Below are 17788 nucleotides of genomic sequence, written 5' to 3'. Positions count from 1 at the left end.
AAGAAAAAAAGTCATCTTTGACACGTCAGAAGCACAGCTAGCTAAAGCTATATCCTTGGTAATTGTGAACAGATGAAAGTTTCTGTCTGCTTATGGATGCTGCAAATGCTCCCAAAGGGGAGAGGAATCATTAACAGATGCTGAGATGAGATATTGTAAATAAACTTATATACAGGGAACTGCTGAAGATGCTTTCTCTATGGAGAGGTAAATGACTGCTTGATAAGCTGTTAAATCCATCCCAGATACATATGAAAAGATTTCAGACAGAAACCAGAGTACGCTTAGGATAATGTCTGATCACTTACAGGAATGATTCTTATAAATTGGGTATCTGGAGATGTTGCAGAATGTCTTGCACATGAATCAGAGAACCATTCTTACTCATTGGTAGGTGTATCAAATTTTAATATCTAGTTCTTTATTATCTCAGAAAGTTCTGGCAACACAGTGGCCCTCTGAATCCTAGTGATTTAATGCCTCACTATCAGTGCAGAAAGAATTTGAATACTGTAATAATTTCTCGGCTCTGGATTTTGAAGTTTTCTAGATTGATACAAAAACAAGATGAGATCATAGCACAAGCAGAAGGCATGAGCATAGTCCCAAATAGAAAACAAAATGAAACAAAACTTTTCTTTCTTTGACAACAAGGAAGGAAAGAGATGGGGGACTCGCTGAATATGATTTAAAAAAAAAGTTGTTTTTCAGAGAACTTGAGAACAGAGAAGTTATTCAAGCTTACTTGCTATCAGTTTAACAGTTTTTACACAAATGTTTATGATTAATTCTTTTTTTTTTTTTTTTTTTTGAAAACTGAAGACTTGAATATTTAGGAATCAAATAACAGAACTGGCTTTAAATTCTTGCCCTCTAATGGGATAGGGAATGGGATTAAACTTGTGATTTCATTAATACAGGGTGGTCCTATGTAAGGAAAGTCCCTCTATTAATGCAAAAGTACCTTTTCTGTGACTAATAGTCTTAAAAATTTGCCTAGAGCAATTACATATGAAGAGATGTGCCCAGGATTAATAGTCAATACTGACTATTCAAGTCTTTCTGACTCTAAGACTAGCTCTTTATCCAATTTGTTATGGCTGCCTCTAAAGAAGTAAAATAAAGAGTTTAAAATTAAGATTCTCCCAACAACACTATTAAAATCAATTCTACATTACAACATGGATGAGACAGTCAGGTGGTACCATTGATAGAATCAGATGGAATCAAATTGAATTCAAATACTCTATCAAACACTTACTAGCTATATAATGTAGTCTCTTTCAGCTTCAGTTTCCTCATATGTGCATCATGGATAACTATAGCACCTACCTCACAGGGTTCTCAAAGATCAAGTAAGATAACCAATGAAAACCATTTTGTAATCCTTAAGCCCTAAGTAAATGCTCACTATTATTATTATCACCAATTTGAGCTATCTTCCTCTCCCTCAACACATTGACAATAATCCATTTCTCTTTCTATTTCAAATTACTCTCACACATCCTCTGCTGGGGATCTACCCCATCCAACCTTTGTTCCTTTATCTTCCTTATCCTTCCATGGATACCAGTTCAGGACTCAGTCTACTCTTTATCTCTTTATCCTGTTCTCTCATTTATGACCTACTTTCATTTTTTTGGTTTGCATTTTGTTTGCATTAACATTGATGCCTTTTTCTAGCCTATGTATTTCTATTGCCTTTGGCATTATTGAACAAGGTCCAAAATAGGAAATAATATATATTCTAAAAATGGGCAGCTAGGTGGGACAGTGGATAGAATGGATAAGTCCTGGGCTTGGACTTAAAAAGACTCATGTTCATGAATTCAAATCCAGGTTCAGTCATTTATTAGTGATGTAATCCTGGGCAAGTCACTTAATGCTGTTTGCCTCAGTTTTCTCATCTCTAAAATGAGCTGGAGAAGGAAATGGCAAACACTCCAGTATTTCTGCCAAGAAAACCCTAAATGGGGCCATGAAGCATCAGAAAACAAAACGACAAGACTCTAAAAAATGTCAGAAAGGAAGCCTAGCACAAAGTCCAAAGACAAGGATTCCTATAGATTCTGAAGCACGCCAGGTGCTTTGGATGGTACCCAGCCCTGAGTTGATTATATCAAGTCCTAGAATGTTGCAGAGGCTCCTAAATGAGGTCTGTAATCACTCAAAAGAGCTTGACTAGTAACAATAATCCACACAGGGAAAACCAAGTAGATAAGAAATGTTTCTTGTTTAAACCATTTATTTCCAAACTTTTTTGATTCTGCACTCCCATCAGTAAAAATATTCTCAGCATAATTCTCAATATTTATATACTAATTTATAAATTAGACATATATACTAATATTTATGTGTAATACATATTGTTAAAGGATTCAAAAAAAGATTAAACAATATTTGATTACCGATTCAACAGAGAAATACCGGAATTTATACTCAAGGGGGATGACTTAATATGATTTATACTTTAGAAAAATCATTTAGACAGCTGGATGGAAAGAAGAGAGATTTGAGACCCAATAGAAAGCTACTGTAATTGTTCAATGATAACCTGGTCAGGTAAATATTTGTGAGAGGAGTTGTAGAGAGAAACAACAAGATTCAGCAACTGACTAAATTTCTGAGGTAAAGAAGAATGAAGAATTGAGAATGACAGAAGTTATCAACTTGGGTAACTGGAAAATATAGCAGTCCTCTTGACAGTAAGGAGAAAGTTTAGAAAAAGGGTAGGTTGGAGGATGGAGCATGTAGAATGAAACAAAATCTGGGATTTGTAATAACATACCTGTGAATTCTCATACTATAGATAATTGTCCCCTTGCAGGGGGAAAAAAAGGAATGGAATAGGACTCTTAGTGACAGGTAGTGCAGTGAATAGAATATGGGAGGGCCCAGAATCAGGAAGACTCATGTTCCTAAATTCAAATATTTCCTTAAATATTTGTGTATGACCCTGAACAAGTCATTTTAACCCTGTTTGCCTCAACTTCCCCAGCTGTAAAATGAGTTGGAGAAGGACATGGTAAACCACTTCAGTATCTTTGCCAAGAAAATTCCAAGTAGGGTCCGACACAACTGAAAAATTAACAAACGACTGAACAACAACAAACAACAGGACTCTTAATGATTAGTAATCCCCCATAGCATAGAGCCTAATCTCTGCCACAGCCACAAGGGAATGAGTAGATTCCAGGCAGGGAAGATTTTAATGGTCCTGAATAGCTGCTGTGATAAGTGCCTGATCAGAAGTTGGACTTGAAGTGCCCTTAGGATCCAACATACCCCCATTGGAGTTCTGACTTTGGAGAATGTCTAGATTTGATATAACTCTGTGTAGAACAACATCGACAGATGGCCAGGCAATATGGTGGCCTTAGAATAGCTAGCTGTAGTATAGAGCAAGTTAAGGTTTGCAAAGCACTTTATAAGTTAATTAATTTTAAAAATAAGAGAGTTCACGTCTTGCATCTGGAAAATTGTACAGTTTTTGTTTATAACCATCCCAAGATGTTTTGTGAAACAACCAACCAAAAAATATCTTTTAAATACCAAAATTCTTGTGGTTGGTGACCTGGTTCTAAGTAGTCATGAATTATGAAATACTTCAAAAACTATAATGGATAACATTTATGTGCCACTTTAAGGTTTGCAAAATAATTTACATATATTACCTCATTTGACTCTTACCACAATGTATGCTTTTTTTCCAGATGAAAAAACTGAGATAGAGACAAGTTATGTGACTGCCCAGGTTCACACAGCTAATAAATTGCTGAGACAGGATTTAAACTCAAATCTTCTTGGTTACAACTGTAGCCCTCGTTCCACAATGTCACCCAGGAGCCTCAGTCTCCAAGAAATCAAAATTCCAAGTGACTTAACTGAGTGACTGCGTATTCAACGAGGAATGACCTCAACCAGTCAAACCTCTCATCAGAACTCTAGGTATCTTCCAATTCTATTGTCCATGTGAGTATCAGTAAGAGCTACGGTTATGATGTCTGTGAACATGACAGCGCTTCTATATAAAGGGGTAGAAATTTGTTTGAGGTAGGTGAAAGGAGATTCTTAAATAAGTCCTCCTTCTCATGGAAGTGCCTTCCATGAAATATGGAGAGTAGTTAGTAGACACATACACACATACACACACACACAAAATCAGCCATCATAATAAAGCAAAAAAAATCCCCCAAATTATACAGAGGAAACACACATACACAATCAGTCCCTATAATAATGTGAAAATCAGTACTCAAAATTATATAGGGGAAACAGACCCACAGACATAAAAAACACACAGACATACACCCTTTTTAAAAAAATTTCTACAACTGGTGCTAAAATTACCTTGGATCTATTCTCAACTACAAATATATAAAATATTTCCTAGTTCTTATTCTATTCTTGGACCTGTACAGATCACTGGTGGGAGGCCATCGGTGAGGTATTATAACAGAGGGACTGAGGGATAAGGATAGGCATGAGGTCCCAGTAGAAGAAGTAAATTCAGGAGGAAAGGACCATAAATTGGATTAAGAGGGGGCCTTCAGTTTGATCAATGTGGCAATCATGTATTTTAGCACACAACTAATGGGTTAAAAAAGAACCCATTTGGAAGAATGATAATATTCAGTTTACATAAAGCAATCATGTAGATTTAAAGTATACTTCAAAGTTAAGTAAATCATTTTTAAAATAGCTTGTTTTTATTATTTTGATTTCTGGCTATATCACACACATGAATGAACCCAATGAACCATCTCTAGGAACAAAGGTTTTCTAAAAAGTAGTTCACCATAAACAATTCATACATTAACCATGTCTGACAGGATATGCAATACTCCACAACCATAGTCCCAACCCTCTGCAAAGAAGGGTTTTTCTCCAGATACAAATTTGGTCATTACAAGTGAATAAAATTTTTTTAATGGAAAATCTATGACTAAAATAAAATTGTTCCACAGCTTGTAGAAGAACTGCTATAGGTTTGCACATCCCTCATGAAAGAAGATTTGGTATCTTCTGGCATCCATTCCAATTCTTACCTGCAAGTAAGTGCACAGAGGTGAAGCTCTTCTCCAGTTTACCCAGAAGTACAGTCAGAAAAGAGTCTGAAGCTAGCGAGGCGACATCTTGAGAGCTTTGATCATATACCACCACCTTTGGATTGCAATCAATGTCAACCTGAAATGCAAATAAGTGGATATTTGGAAGAACAAAACAAGAGATCGCCTCAACTCCACCAGCTGGTAATTATCCTAAAGCAGTTGCCTAGGCAACTAGACTAGTGGTACAATGGATAAAGTGTTGGATCTGAAATTAGGAAAACTTGAATTCACATCTGGCCCAAGACACTCACTAGCTGTTTAGGCTTTGTCTCAACTTCCTCATCTGTAAAATGGGTATACTAATGATATTTATCTCCCAAGAATATTGTCAAGATGGAATGAAATAATAATAACTGTAAAACACTTAGCACAGTATCTGGAATGTAGTAGTTACTATGTAAATGTTAGCCATTATTATTATTACTGTTTGCATCTGTGGTCCATATTAAATTTAATTTTTTTCATGATATTTGATGTCTCCTATTTTCTGTTTGTAGTTAGAATAAAAAAGATGGTGAGGCTGGATAACTGATTATAGGATCTCACAAATATTCCTGCTATATAGTAAGACCAATTTAGAAGGAAAAAATAATGATGCCATTTCCACCTGAGTTCAGCTTAGCATGACAATTGTAAATCTCCTTGTGAAACTACTACAGAGAGAAACCAGGGTCAGAAAATAAAACTAACCTTGAACTACTAAACCATCTTTTAAAAAAAATGTTTCCTGCAATATAAGAAGCCAGTTATTGGTAGGAAACTATTTTGTAAAATATTTCAGGAAAACTTTTAAACTTGACTTAATTTAAAAAATGTTTATAAGAAAAAAAAGGATGAACTTTTAACCCTGAGGCTAAAACAGGACAAAGTTTTATGTTTCTTTCTACAAAATCAGTAATATGTCCACCTTTATTTGTCTCTGTTAAATGTATATTGGTCTGTTTTTCCCACAGTGCTTGGAAAGAATGGTGTTTAAGGAGAGCAGAAAGCTACTGGGTTTGATTCCAAATCTATTTACTATGTGTATGACCTTGAGCAAGTCTCAGTTTCCTTATTTGTAAATTGAGGATGGAGGTCATTAGATGACTCCTATGTTCTCTTTCAGCTCTAAGTTTATCAACCATTGAACTTCTGGGTTCATTTGTAAAATATAGTAAATGATTCTTTAATTTAATTAATAAAAGTTATTCAAAGGGCAAATCGGTGGAGAGCTAAAAAAAACTAATTTATTTTTTAAAATGTAAACATGTACTTAATTGAGAAATATTCTTGAATCTAACAATACCGCCTCACAAATTATAAGTACTTAATGTACTTTTCAAGCTTTCATACATTTACTTTTTCCAGCTGAAAGGAGAAATGTTTTAGTTTAAATGATTCCTTATTCAATGTATCCATTTATGAGAAAAAGAGAGAGAAGTTACCTTATGTTTTGCAGAGTGCTGGATCAGCTCTGTAATGAACACTTTGTCCTGTTGCAGCCTTCGCTTCATAAGCTTGGAGCAGTTGATATTAATGGCTTCCAAAATGTGGGATGTATTGTATTCCACAAAGGGCCGGCTATCAATTAGGAGTACTTTCTCTGTTCCACTTTCTAGCAGAGCCACCAACCTCTCAGTAACAATTTGAGTCCCAGTCATCTCATCAGCCATGTCAACAATAAGTCCCCTTTTATTACCTCCTTTCTTAAAATTTGCAACGATGATGTAATGGTTGTGTACTCAAAGGCTTAGCCACTCCATTGTACCCAAGATGTATGAGGTCAGCCTGGTAGCGACTGGCAAAATGAAACTTAAACCCATTTGCAGCAAGAGTCCTCCAAGTGAATGTCTCTTTCTCTTTCCTGTTGATTCGCTGTTACAAAAGGCTCATTCCACAAAGCGGCCCCTCACATTTGATTCATAAAGAAATGACTGGAGTAACCATTTCACAATTCCAACAAAAGATGCTTCAGGGCTGCCCCAGCATTACATCATCTTTTACCTTGGCACCCTCTCGCCAAGAGCTTTGCGAAGGAATGAAAGCCTATATGAAGAGCAAAAACATGGGAGACAGAAAAAAAACAAAGACAGAAAGAACATTAAATTACTGTCTGGGCAATTAATAATATTTACATAATTACATTTGGCGCTTGTTTCATTTAAACAAAAAGAAAGCAATGGGTTTATACCCATAGAAAGCCCAGGTGGGAGCGGCAGATTCCCGCCTAACTCAAAACGTAAAATGGCAGTGGGGGCCAGCTGAGGGATCTCCATGAATGTATGACCTTATGGGGAGCTACCAAGTCACACTGGAAAGGGTAACCAATTCCACCATATTTGCTTAATATTTGGCAATATCCCAAGATGCCAGAGTAGAGAACTCCCTAGAGTGGAATAGGAAATATTCTGTATCTGCAGAGAAAGGAGACAGAGATGAGATAGAAAGAGAGAGACGGAGAGACACAAAAAGGCAGAAAGAGAAACAAAAAGTCAGAGACATAATAAGGCAGACAGTACACACAAGAGAGAACAAGAAAGATCGAGCAGCAGCAGTCTCATTAAATTGGGGGGGGGGGGGCAACGTGAAGAGAGAGGCAGGTAGGCAAAAGGACCTAGGATTTTAAATTACCTCTGCCATTAGCTATTAGGAGGACCGGGCAGCTAGGATAGAGTGCCCAGCCTGGAGTTTCCGACTTCAAATCTGGCCTTACTTAGTAGCTGTGTGATCCTGGACAAATCACTTAACTCTGCTTGCCTCAGTTTTCTCATCTGTAAAATGAGCAGCAGGAAATGCCAAACCACTCCAGTATCTTGGCCAAGAAAAACCCAAATGGGATTACAGAGTCACCCAGGGCTGAAAAGTGGCTGAATAACTACAAATTAGGAACGTAAGCTTATGCAGTTTTCTTGAGTCTTTTTCTGGAGGAATATGTTGATTTTGATTCAATGAAATGGGCCTTATTTTCTCAGTTTAAAATTTGGATGATTCCTATCCTCTCTACCTCATGTGATTGCTGTGAAAACTAAATGAAACTATCAAGTGTGCAAATAACTTTATGTATACTATTTTATCCTCAAACTAACCCTGTGAAGTAAGTCTAATATTATTCCCATTTTACCAATGAGAGTACTGAGAGTAACATAAACTAAGAGATTTGCACAAGATCACACAGTCATTTTTGAAGCAGGATTCAAATGAAGTCTTCCAGATTTCAAGACCAGCAGTTTTTCCATTCCACCCATCAAGCCAGGTCTTTCTCTTATCTTCTGTATACTCTTATGTGCACAGAGGCTTTATAAATGTTAAAGTATTATATAAGTGTAAGCTAATTTTTGCCATGATGCATTAGCCCCAGTATGAGACTATGCTATGCCATGTTGCACTTCATACAGAGGAAAAGGGGAAACACAACATTTCTATAATACAATCTTTCTTGTAAGAAAATATGAGAGGAACAGCATAACATAATGGTGAGGAGGAAGGTGGATCACTGGAGATAAGCGTCTCATTCTGACATGTAATAATTGCTAATATTTATACAGCACTTGCAGGTTGACAAGCATTTTACATATATTGTCTATTTGATTCTTACAATAACTGGGTGAAGGGTGCTATTATTATACCCACTTTACAGATAAGGATACTGAGGCTGAGAAAAATGTCCTGATTCCCCCCATATATTATACAGTGTCAGAAGTAAGATTGCAAATCTTCACGTGGTCGCTCTATGACCAAGAAGAAGTCATCCAGACTGGCAGCACTTCTAACACAATAAAATAAAAATGTGGTTTGGATTTGCACTCGTGGATGGAGTTTACACACCTAATGTTTCCCAACTGAGGAACTTACAGGTCCAGACTCATCTCAAAAAGGGAAAATCCTTTTAAGATGTTAAAACTGAACACAGGCATGAAAATTGGCAGGTCTATACAGTCTCTAAGACATCTGAACGCACCTACACAAAAGCGCTTAAATCCCCTAGTACTCTAATAGCTGAGCTTTTCTCAGATAGAGCTTAATAAACAATTCATTTCTGACATGTTTCTGGACTTCTGGGATACTAAACCTATGTTATATCATGTTTTTAGAATCTCAGGGGAGCAGGAAGGGAAAAACGGTGAAATGAGGAAGGTTGAAAACAAAACAGTTGTTTCCTATCCAGTCAATCAAATGTATGGCTTCCAACAGTGGTTGTAATGCTGTATTAGGCCTTGGGGATAATAACTGGGACTAGGATCTTCTCACTCCCAAACCAAGGCTCTTTCTTGGTTCTTCCCTGAGTAACTGACCAGGGAAGGAAATCAGACTATCCCACATGACCAGATGGTGAAGTGGTTGAAGCATTAGATTGAGAATCTGGAAAACCTGAGTTCAGTTTTGGTCTCAGACTCATACTAAACGTATGATATTGGCCACCTCATCTTTATCTCAGCATCCTCATCTTTAAATGGGAATAATAACTAAACCATACCTTGCAGGGTTATTGTGAAGGTGAAACAATATATTTGTAAAATGTTTTGCAAACTTTAAGGCACTAAATAAATGCTGCTTCTGCAGCTGTTGCAGGTGGTGACATTTAGTCCATTAGCTTCCAGGTGGCAAAGAAGGGAGGAATCTGAAAACAAAAACAAGTTAGCTATTTCCCTACAGTCTAAAATGACTGATGTTGAAAATCAGGATAAGTCAATATCCTCCTCTGGGTTAGCAGATGGAGGAAATACAAGGCCGGAAGAAGAAAGTCAAATTTATAACAAATGAATTATAAAACTGTTGAATCCACCTGGTTTTGGCTAAACTCATAAATCTGAAATTCTGAAACAGATACCTGGGGCACAGAAATCAGGGAATTGAGAAGGAGAGAAGAAACTGTAAACACAATTCATATCCAGCATTTAATAGTGAACAGCATATAGCAGGTATTTAATAAATATTTGTTGATTATTAATAATAGATGAAAAAATTTAAAAATTTAATTTATTGTTTAGACAGAGATTTGGTAATAAAATGAACATAAAGAGTCAGATTCCTAGTCATCTTGTAACCAACTCAGCATTAAAACCTAATTTGTTGAGTTGTTTCAGTAATGTCCAACTCTTCCTGACCCCATTTGGGGTTTTCTTTGGCAAATATACTGAAGTAGTTAGTCATTTCCTTTTCCAGTTCATTTGACAGATGAGGAAATTGGGGCAAACATGGATAAGTGACTTGCCCAGAGTCACACAGCTTAGATGTATCTAAGGCCACATTTGAAATCAGGTCTTTCTGACTCCAAGCTTAGTACTCTATCTACTGTATGAACCCTCTGCCAAGACCTGATTAAGATCATCCATGACTAAAGTAGGTCACAACATTTGTGAAGATCATCTATCTATAAAGACATGAAAGGGACTGAAATGAACATGAGTGAAGAATTCCCATCTAGATGAAATCACTGAAACCTAAATGATAGTATTATTAATAATGTAAGATTTATGAGGGAGCATTGCACAACGTGGCAGATCAGTGGCTCTCAGGATCCCTTTACGCTCTGAAAAATCACTTAGCTCCAACAAAGAGCTTTCATTTCAATGCATTATATATCTATCGATACTTACCATCTAAAAAAAAAAATTCATATCTTAGAGCCTCATTCAACTCTCTAACTTAGATACAATTGGGGGATTTCCAAGAGGAGATGGGAAGGAAGGAAGGAAGGAAGGAAGGAAGGAAGGAAGGAAGGAAGGAAGGAAGGAAGGAAGGAAGGAAGGAAGGAAGGAAGGAAGGAAGGAAGGAAGGAAGGAAGGAAGGAAGGAAGGAAGGAAGGAAGGAAGGAAGGAAGGAAGGAAGGAAGGAAGGAAGGAAGGAAGGAAGGGAGGGAGGGAGGGAGGAAGGAAGGAAGGAAGGAAGGAAGGAAGGAAGGAAGGAAGGGGAAGGAAGGAGAGGAGGGAAGGAAGGAAGGGAGGGAAGGAAGGAAGGAGAGAAGGGAAGGAGGGAAGGAAGGAAGGAGGGAAGGAAGGAGGGAAGGAAGGAAGGGAGGAGAAAAGGAGGGATTTATTAAGCAACCTCAATGTGACACTGCGCTAAGTGATTTACAAATATTATCTCATTTGATCCTCACCACAACTCTAGAAGGTATGTGCTATTATTATCCCCATTTTACATACAAGAAAAGGGAGGCAAGCACGGGTTATAAATGACTTGCCTAGAGTCATACTGGTAATGTGTCTAATGCAGGATTTGAACTCAGGTTTTCCTGAGTCTGGGGCTAGTACTTTCTCTACACTATGCCATCACCTAATTGGAGGAGTTCCCAAATTAATGAAACACAGGTTTTTCATATATCATCAGATTTATGAGAAAATTTCCATTTTCTCCTTTAAATGTGAAATTATAAAATGTTTACCATCCTATAAAGTATGACTTTTGTATTTGGGGTCACATATCTTCCCCCTGTTCCATGGAAAAACACCTGGGACAGTATGATTTGATTTCCTGAAATTTACTTTATAGTAAACCTTTAGTAATGAATATATTCCATCAATTGAGGTATACATATATGTGATGTGTATGTTTTTTTTTTAAAGGATTATTTGCAGAGTGAAGGGAAGTTTTGTATCTGTCTATCAACCCTCAAAACATTACAAAGGAAAAAAATACAGTCTTTAATATAATATTGGAATGAAGAAAGAACTTAAACTATATTTTAAAAGTAAATTTTACTATTTTAGGAGAAAAAAAAAGCCAAGTCAAATTTCTGAATTTCTAACAACACAAATTATGTAATTGTCCTAGGTCAAGTTATTTAAATAAATAAATGACCCAAACCACCAAATTCAAAATGTGTGGTGACTCAGAATGAAGTAAAATATATTCTGAATACATTTCTACTTGGAGATAATACTATTATCAGTCTCATTGAGAATAAGAAGAAAAACCAGTTTTCTCAACTTAGCACTTGAACTCTGTGTGTGTGTGTGTGTGTGTGTGTGTGTGTGTGTATAACCCATGTATACTCTGTAGTTTAAAAGTGCAAGGAAGAGAGAGCATCATTTATACAAAGAGTTCATTTTTAGCTTTTTTTCCAAACTTGAAACTTAATATCGGTAACTGATTGTCATCCTTCCTGCTTCCCTGAAAAGCAACAAAGGATCCAAGGAACTTGTTATTTCTATCAAATGAGAAATACAATTATTAAAGGATTATGGTATCACAGGGCTAGAGTTGTCAGAAACCTTAAACATTGAATCCTATTTCCAATTTACACCTAAGGAAACTGAGTCAGTCAAGTGATTTGCATAAAATTATACAAGGAGCCAGGGTCAGGAGTCAAGATCTCTGAGCCCACATTTTGCTGCTTCAGCCTAAAGAAAAACAAAAACTTTCTTCTAGCTAAGCTTTCCAAGCTTGTAAGCAAGACATTTATAACTTAATTATATTTATAATCTTTATATTATAATATTTATATCATGAATTAATTAGACATGTAATATTATATATAAATAATAATAATTATTATTAATATTTATAAATAAAATAAATATCATATTATAAATATTATAAAATATTTATGTCATATATCTCATTTGTTTCTCAGATACTGGATACTATAGGAAGAAAGGAAGGAAGGAAGGAAGGAAAGAAGGAGGGAGGAAGGAAGGGAGAGAGGAAGGGAAGAAAGAAAGAAAGAAAAAGAAAGGAAGAAAGAAAAGAAAAAAAAAGAGAAAATAAACAAGTAAAATGTACTTGTATTTTGTGCTAGCCTAACTGGCATCTCATCCCTAATATATTCCCTGCCAACCAGAGATACTGCAAGAGATTAAGTTCTAGGAATTGGCCTTCCAGATTGATTAGCGAGTAAGGATGTGACTATCCTTCTAAAAGGTACATTAATGAAAATATGTTCCTTGTAAGAGGTCAAAATCCATAAGAAATGCAAATGGCCAGTAGTCATATAGTACCTAGAAGACAACCTAAGGGCCCCCATGACTTGTTTTCCTTTTCCTCCTCCAGCTCATTTCACAGATAAGAGGCAGGGATCACAAAGCTAGTATCTTAAGCAAGATTTGACTCCAGGCCCAGTGTATTGCATCATCTAGCTGTCCTGCTAACTATACAAAACTGATTCTGATTCCCACAGCATTTTAGAATTAGGGTAATCTTGAAGAGAAAGCTAGAGACTGACTACATTGACTATTCTTTTTCACCACTGTGTTCCACACACTCAATTTCTATGCCTATTCTAATTCAATCTGAAATTCAATAATGATGAAGATTATGTATGTTCATCACAGAAGCACCTATGTTTGTCAAATGACTGAATTTTGGTATTAGAAGTATTGGAAAAAGAAGTGAACTCCAGGATTTAGTTTACCACTGGACCCAAGTAAGTTTTGTGCTCTTACGTATAAAATATGGTTATTATGTGGATGAATTAAGGATTCTAGAAGATGGAAGCAAATTAACTCCATAGATTTCAGTAATATTTTATGGCATAAGACCCAAGACTAGAAAATTCCCTCAACAGACCCTTTTCTTCCTGTTGTGCCCCAACTTAAAGAATAATAGAATCTCCTTAAAAGAGAATGCATAATTTGGAAATAAAAATTTTACAAAGTGAATGATAAAAAGTTTTTTTCTACATGTAATCAGGAAATATTTAACAATAAAATAAAATGTATTTTCAAAAGAGGATGTAGAGGAGAAGCACACAAGTCATTTACTCTAACCTAACCTCAATAGGAATCTCCTCTAAAACACTAAATAAGTAATTAATTATCTAACATGTTCATGAAGACTTCGTGCCAGACATAGTAATGGGAAGAATCATGATCTTCCACCCACTCAATTCCATAATTTTGCCATTTTTAGTAAATAATTTAAATTAAAATGTTTTAAAATTTAAAGTTTAAGGAGAGCGCCACAATTCCAGGCCTACCTTATTTACTTTTAGACTATACTCTTTGTGACCTTTTCCCACCTGTGGTTTCTTAGTTCTGCACTCTAAAGTCAAAGAAACAACTCCAATCTTTTCACAGGACAGTATTCCAAGGCCTTTTTTTCTCCCCGTGCTAGACATTTCCAATTCCTTCAACAGATCTTCATCTAACATGATTTTGAAGCACCTGCCATACTCCAGATACCATCCTCTGGATACCAAACCGTGGCACCCAGAAAACTGAAAACAAAACTTGAGCCATACTTGATCAGGGAAGAATACAATAGGGATGTGACATTCCAGGTGCTGAATATTCCTCTTAATGTGACCACACAGCTAACAAGTGTTTGAGACTTTAATTCAGTTCTTCCTAACTTAGTTTTCTGGGGGATTTGAGGAGCTAAGTGACTTATCACTCAGGAAATCCAAGCCAGCATGGACCAGAACATAAACTCAGGCCTTCCTGACCCGACACCACCTCTCCATCCACCTTGCCATGCTCTGCTTCCACATCAGTCTTTGGACAATTTCAGCATGTCTCCTCTTGGTGTCTTCAGATTTATATGAAAAGGGCACAATATCACTTTCTCATAAGGGCAGCAGCCGGGCCCAGAAAAGGAAGTGAAGGGCAGTTTAAAATTCTCACCATTCATGAAATAGGCTGATAATGCTCTTACTCCAGGCCTGGTATTTTTTTCCATGCCCTCCCCTACCAGCACCACATTTAGAACAAAACAAAAACCCTTAGTAAGCAGATATGGAATGTGGGTGGTTGTCACAGTTCCTAGGGGCCAGGGTTAAGGGACTGAAAGTAGCAGAACATTTTCCACCTGAGGCTGGTGAGTGTGGGAGGATGGGGAAGGGGCCTGAAATGCCCCACAGCAAACCGCTAAGCTACCACTGAACAAAAACTAGGAGAACTGACTTCATTTTTTTTTGTTTTAAGCACTGACAGAAATTCCCTGACAAGACAAATAGGTCTACACCAAATATAACCGAAAATCTAGAACATGTGTACTTCACTTTAAGCAAATTCATGTTGTCTGAAAAAATCTGAATTTATCAGTTGAAGCTACATAGGAGAATATTTTGGCTTCAAGGTTCAGAGGCAGTAATATAGCCTGTCTTAACTAGTACTCCCTTAAATATAGCCTGTCCTATGAATGTGAAGTTTGATTATATGTGCAAATAGTAGTCTTCTATATAGTACAATGTTCACTATGTGTTTTCTACTATATAAAGGTGCCATAGGGTGTGTCCTGCTATATAAAGGCACACCTGGATGTTTAAATGTAAGCTTAGAAAACAGATAAATGAAGGTGTGACTGACTATTCTGAATATTCCAACTGTAAAGGAATCCTTTAAGAAAAAAAGGTCTTGTTAAATTGCTTCATTTTTTAGAATGAATTTACTAGTGCATTTAAAATATATTTTTTTTAATTTCAAGTTAGAACTTTTCAGGGATACATCAGCTACATAATGCAAAAGTAAATGTGGCCAGGTAGGTGGAAAAGAGGATAGAGCGCTGGGCTTGGAATTAGGTTGACTCATCCAATCTGGTCTTAGACACTTACTAGCTGTATGAGACCCTAAACAAGTCACTTAACCCTGTTTGCCTCAGTTTCCTCATCTGTAAAATGAAGCTGTAGAAGAAAATGGCAAACTACTCTAATATCCCTGCCAAGAATACCCCAAAATGGGGTCACAATGAATCTGAAAAATGAATAAACAACAACAAAGCATTCAGCAAATAAAACTAAAACACTTGGGCCTGTCTCAAATAGCCAGAGACCAAGCTACTTTGTGTATATTTACAGGGGGGCTCATTACATTAGGTTTCCACTCAGATGTATGCACTAAGATCTGAATACAATCCATTCATGGCCTACATGTGAAGACCACACCTGCTTCCAAGGCCATTGAGCCAAAAATAGCTTTGGGGTTTTAAAAATGGGACATTGGCCAGACCAGAAGGTGACAACAGGCCTTTCCCTTCCACTAAACAAGTCTTTATGCTTCTAAACAAAATTACAGGAAACTACAACTGATTGCAGATCTCATCCCCACTCCCAACTCCCAGCCCTCATTCTGTTTCCAAACTCTGAGGTCCTGATGGCTAAAAAAAGTCCTAAACTTTCAAGGTGGTGTCATTCTTTATCGAAATGAATGATGGAGTAGAAATTAGGAAAGTTTGGCTCTTTCCCTCTTCTAACTCAGAGAACTCTTCACAACCTGGATCTTTTCTCTCCCAGCTCTCTTTCTTTGTCCATATCCTCTGTCCCATCCCCTTAACTGGGGATCTACTCCAAGCCTCTCATGATTGTACATCTCCCCTCCAACTTTTCTGCTCTCTTTTATTTACTTATTAACTCTATAAATAAGGTAAGTTCTTTGAGGGCAGGAATGATCTTTTTTCTTGCTCATTTACTTATTTGCAGGACCCGGCACAAAGTAAGCATTTAATAAATACTTGTTGAATGATTTTTGTAGAAATGTTTTACATAATTTCACATGTGCCTTTTAATATGGGGGGGGAGGAGAAAAGGAACGGAAAGAATCTGGAACTCAAAGTTTTAAAAGCTTATGTAAAAAATTTGTTTTAAATGTAACTGGAAAAAATATGTGTGCGTGTGTGTGCGTGTGTGTGTGTGTGTGTGTGTATGTATGTGTGTATACATGAAAAAAAAAGTTTGTTGACTTGAACTGGCCCTCATCCAGCAGCCTGAGCTACTCATCTATAAAGTAACAAGTTGCATTATACTATCTCTAAGGGTTTTCTTATCAATAAAAGTCTCTCATTGCCTCAAAACTGAACAGGAGGAATTTTGCAAAGTGGTCCCCAAATGAAAGCAATATATACTCACATTTTTGCTCTTAGGTAAAGAGAAATTGCTGATGTACAACTATGAAATACAGGTTGTAAAATAAATTTCCTAAGATTTGGTTATCATTCTACAAACATTTTAGGGTTAGGGGATTCCAACCATCAAAGGCAGAACTGTAGAAACTAGATTGTGTTCAAGCAGTAGTATTTTGTAGTATCTCCCAACCTTCAAAGCCTACATGTTTTTGCAGAAGAGAATCTAGTTGGCCCAAAACCAATGAATGGCTCTCCTAAGCACCATGATGGCTTTTGGTAACATGGGCAGCCTTTGTAGTGGGTAATTGTTTCCCCTTCCAATCCCTTGGAAATTTTATTCACAGGGAAATCATTAAGATCAGGACAAACTTATAACTAAGTAATTTACCTGATTAAGGAGATACTTGAAAGATTCTGGACAAATCTTACCAAGCTCCTCCTTCTATACTGAGAAAAGAATATCATGTGTTCATAGTACATCCATTTGCTAAAAAGTTAACATTTCAATGTTCAGATTTTTTTTTTTTTTTTGGAAACAGAAAGTATGGAGGTGGGGAAAGCTGCCTTCATCAAGAATCTGATTTCCTTCCTCTATAGTTCTGGAGAGTTGAAAATGCAACCCATGCCAAGGGAGGGAAGTAAGAGGCTCAACAGCTTTTACCTTATTCATCCTTTCACCCTCGGGGCTCCACTTAGTTATTATTTACCTCTTTAATTGAAAATGAGATCAAACCAGAAACATCAAAAGGAAATGAAAGAAAGGCAGGGCAACGGAAAAAATCTTTTAAAGTTAATCCACTGCTTAAGTTATATACAGGTAAGGTAGGTGGAAATTATCATTCCCCCCAAAGCCACTTCCTCTATCATAAGAAGTTGTGAGGAGTAAGGGGAGGAGAATGAAGAGTTGTGGGGAAAGAAAG

At 36.7% G+C, this 17788-nt stretch overlaps 1 protein-coding gene across 1 annotated transcript in view; it reads right to left on the bottom strand.

Moving 5' to 3' along the window:
• Positions 1-17788, bottom strand: part of DUSP16 (dual specificity phosphatase 16) — a 95404-nt gene that overhangs the window by 41532 nt on the left and 36084 nt on the right. The window contains exons 2-3 of the mRNA XM_074269159.1: positions 6536-7136; positions 5049-5187 (exon numbers count right to left, since the gene is read on the bottom strand). Coding sequence (XP_074125260.1) covers positions 5049-5187; positions 6536-6763 — 367 coding nt within the window. The 5' untranslated portion in view covers positions 6764-7136. The remainder of the gene's footprint in view (positions 1-5048; positions 5188-6535; positions 7137-17788) is intronic.

The sequence above is a fragment of the Sminthopsis crassicaudata genome, chromosome 5, assembly GCF_048593235.1.
Source record: "Sminthopsis crassicaudata isolate SCR6 chromosome 5, ASM4859323v1, whole genome shotgun sequence".
Taxonomy (NCBI): Eukaryota; Metazoa; Chordata; class Mammalia; order Dasyuromorphia; family Dasyuridae; genus Sminthopsis; species Sminthopsis crassicaudata.
Note: the sequence above shows the minus strand (reverse complement) of the source record. Positions and strands in the feature narration are given on the sequence as shown.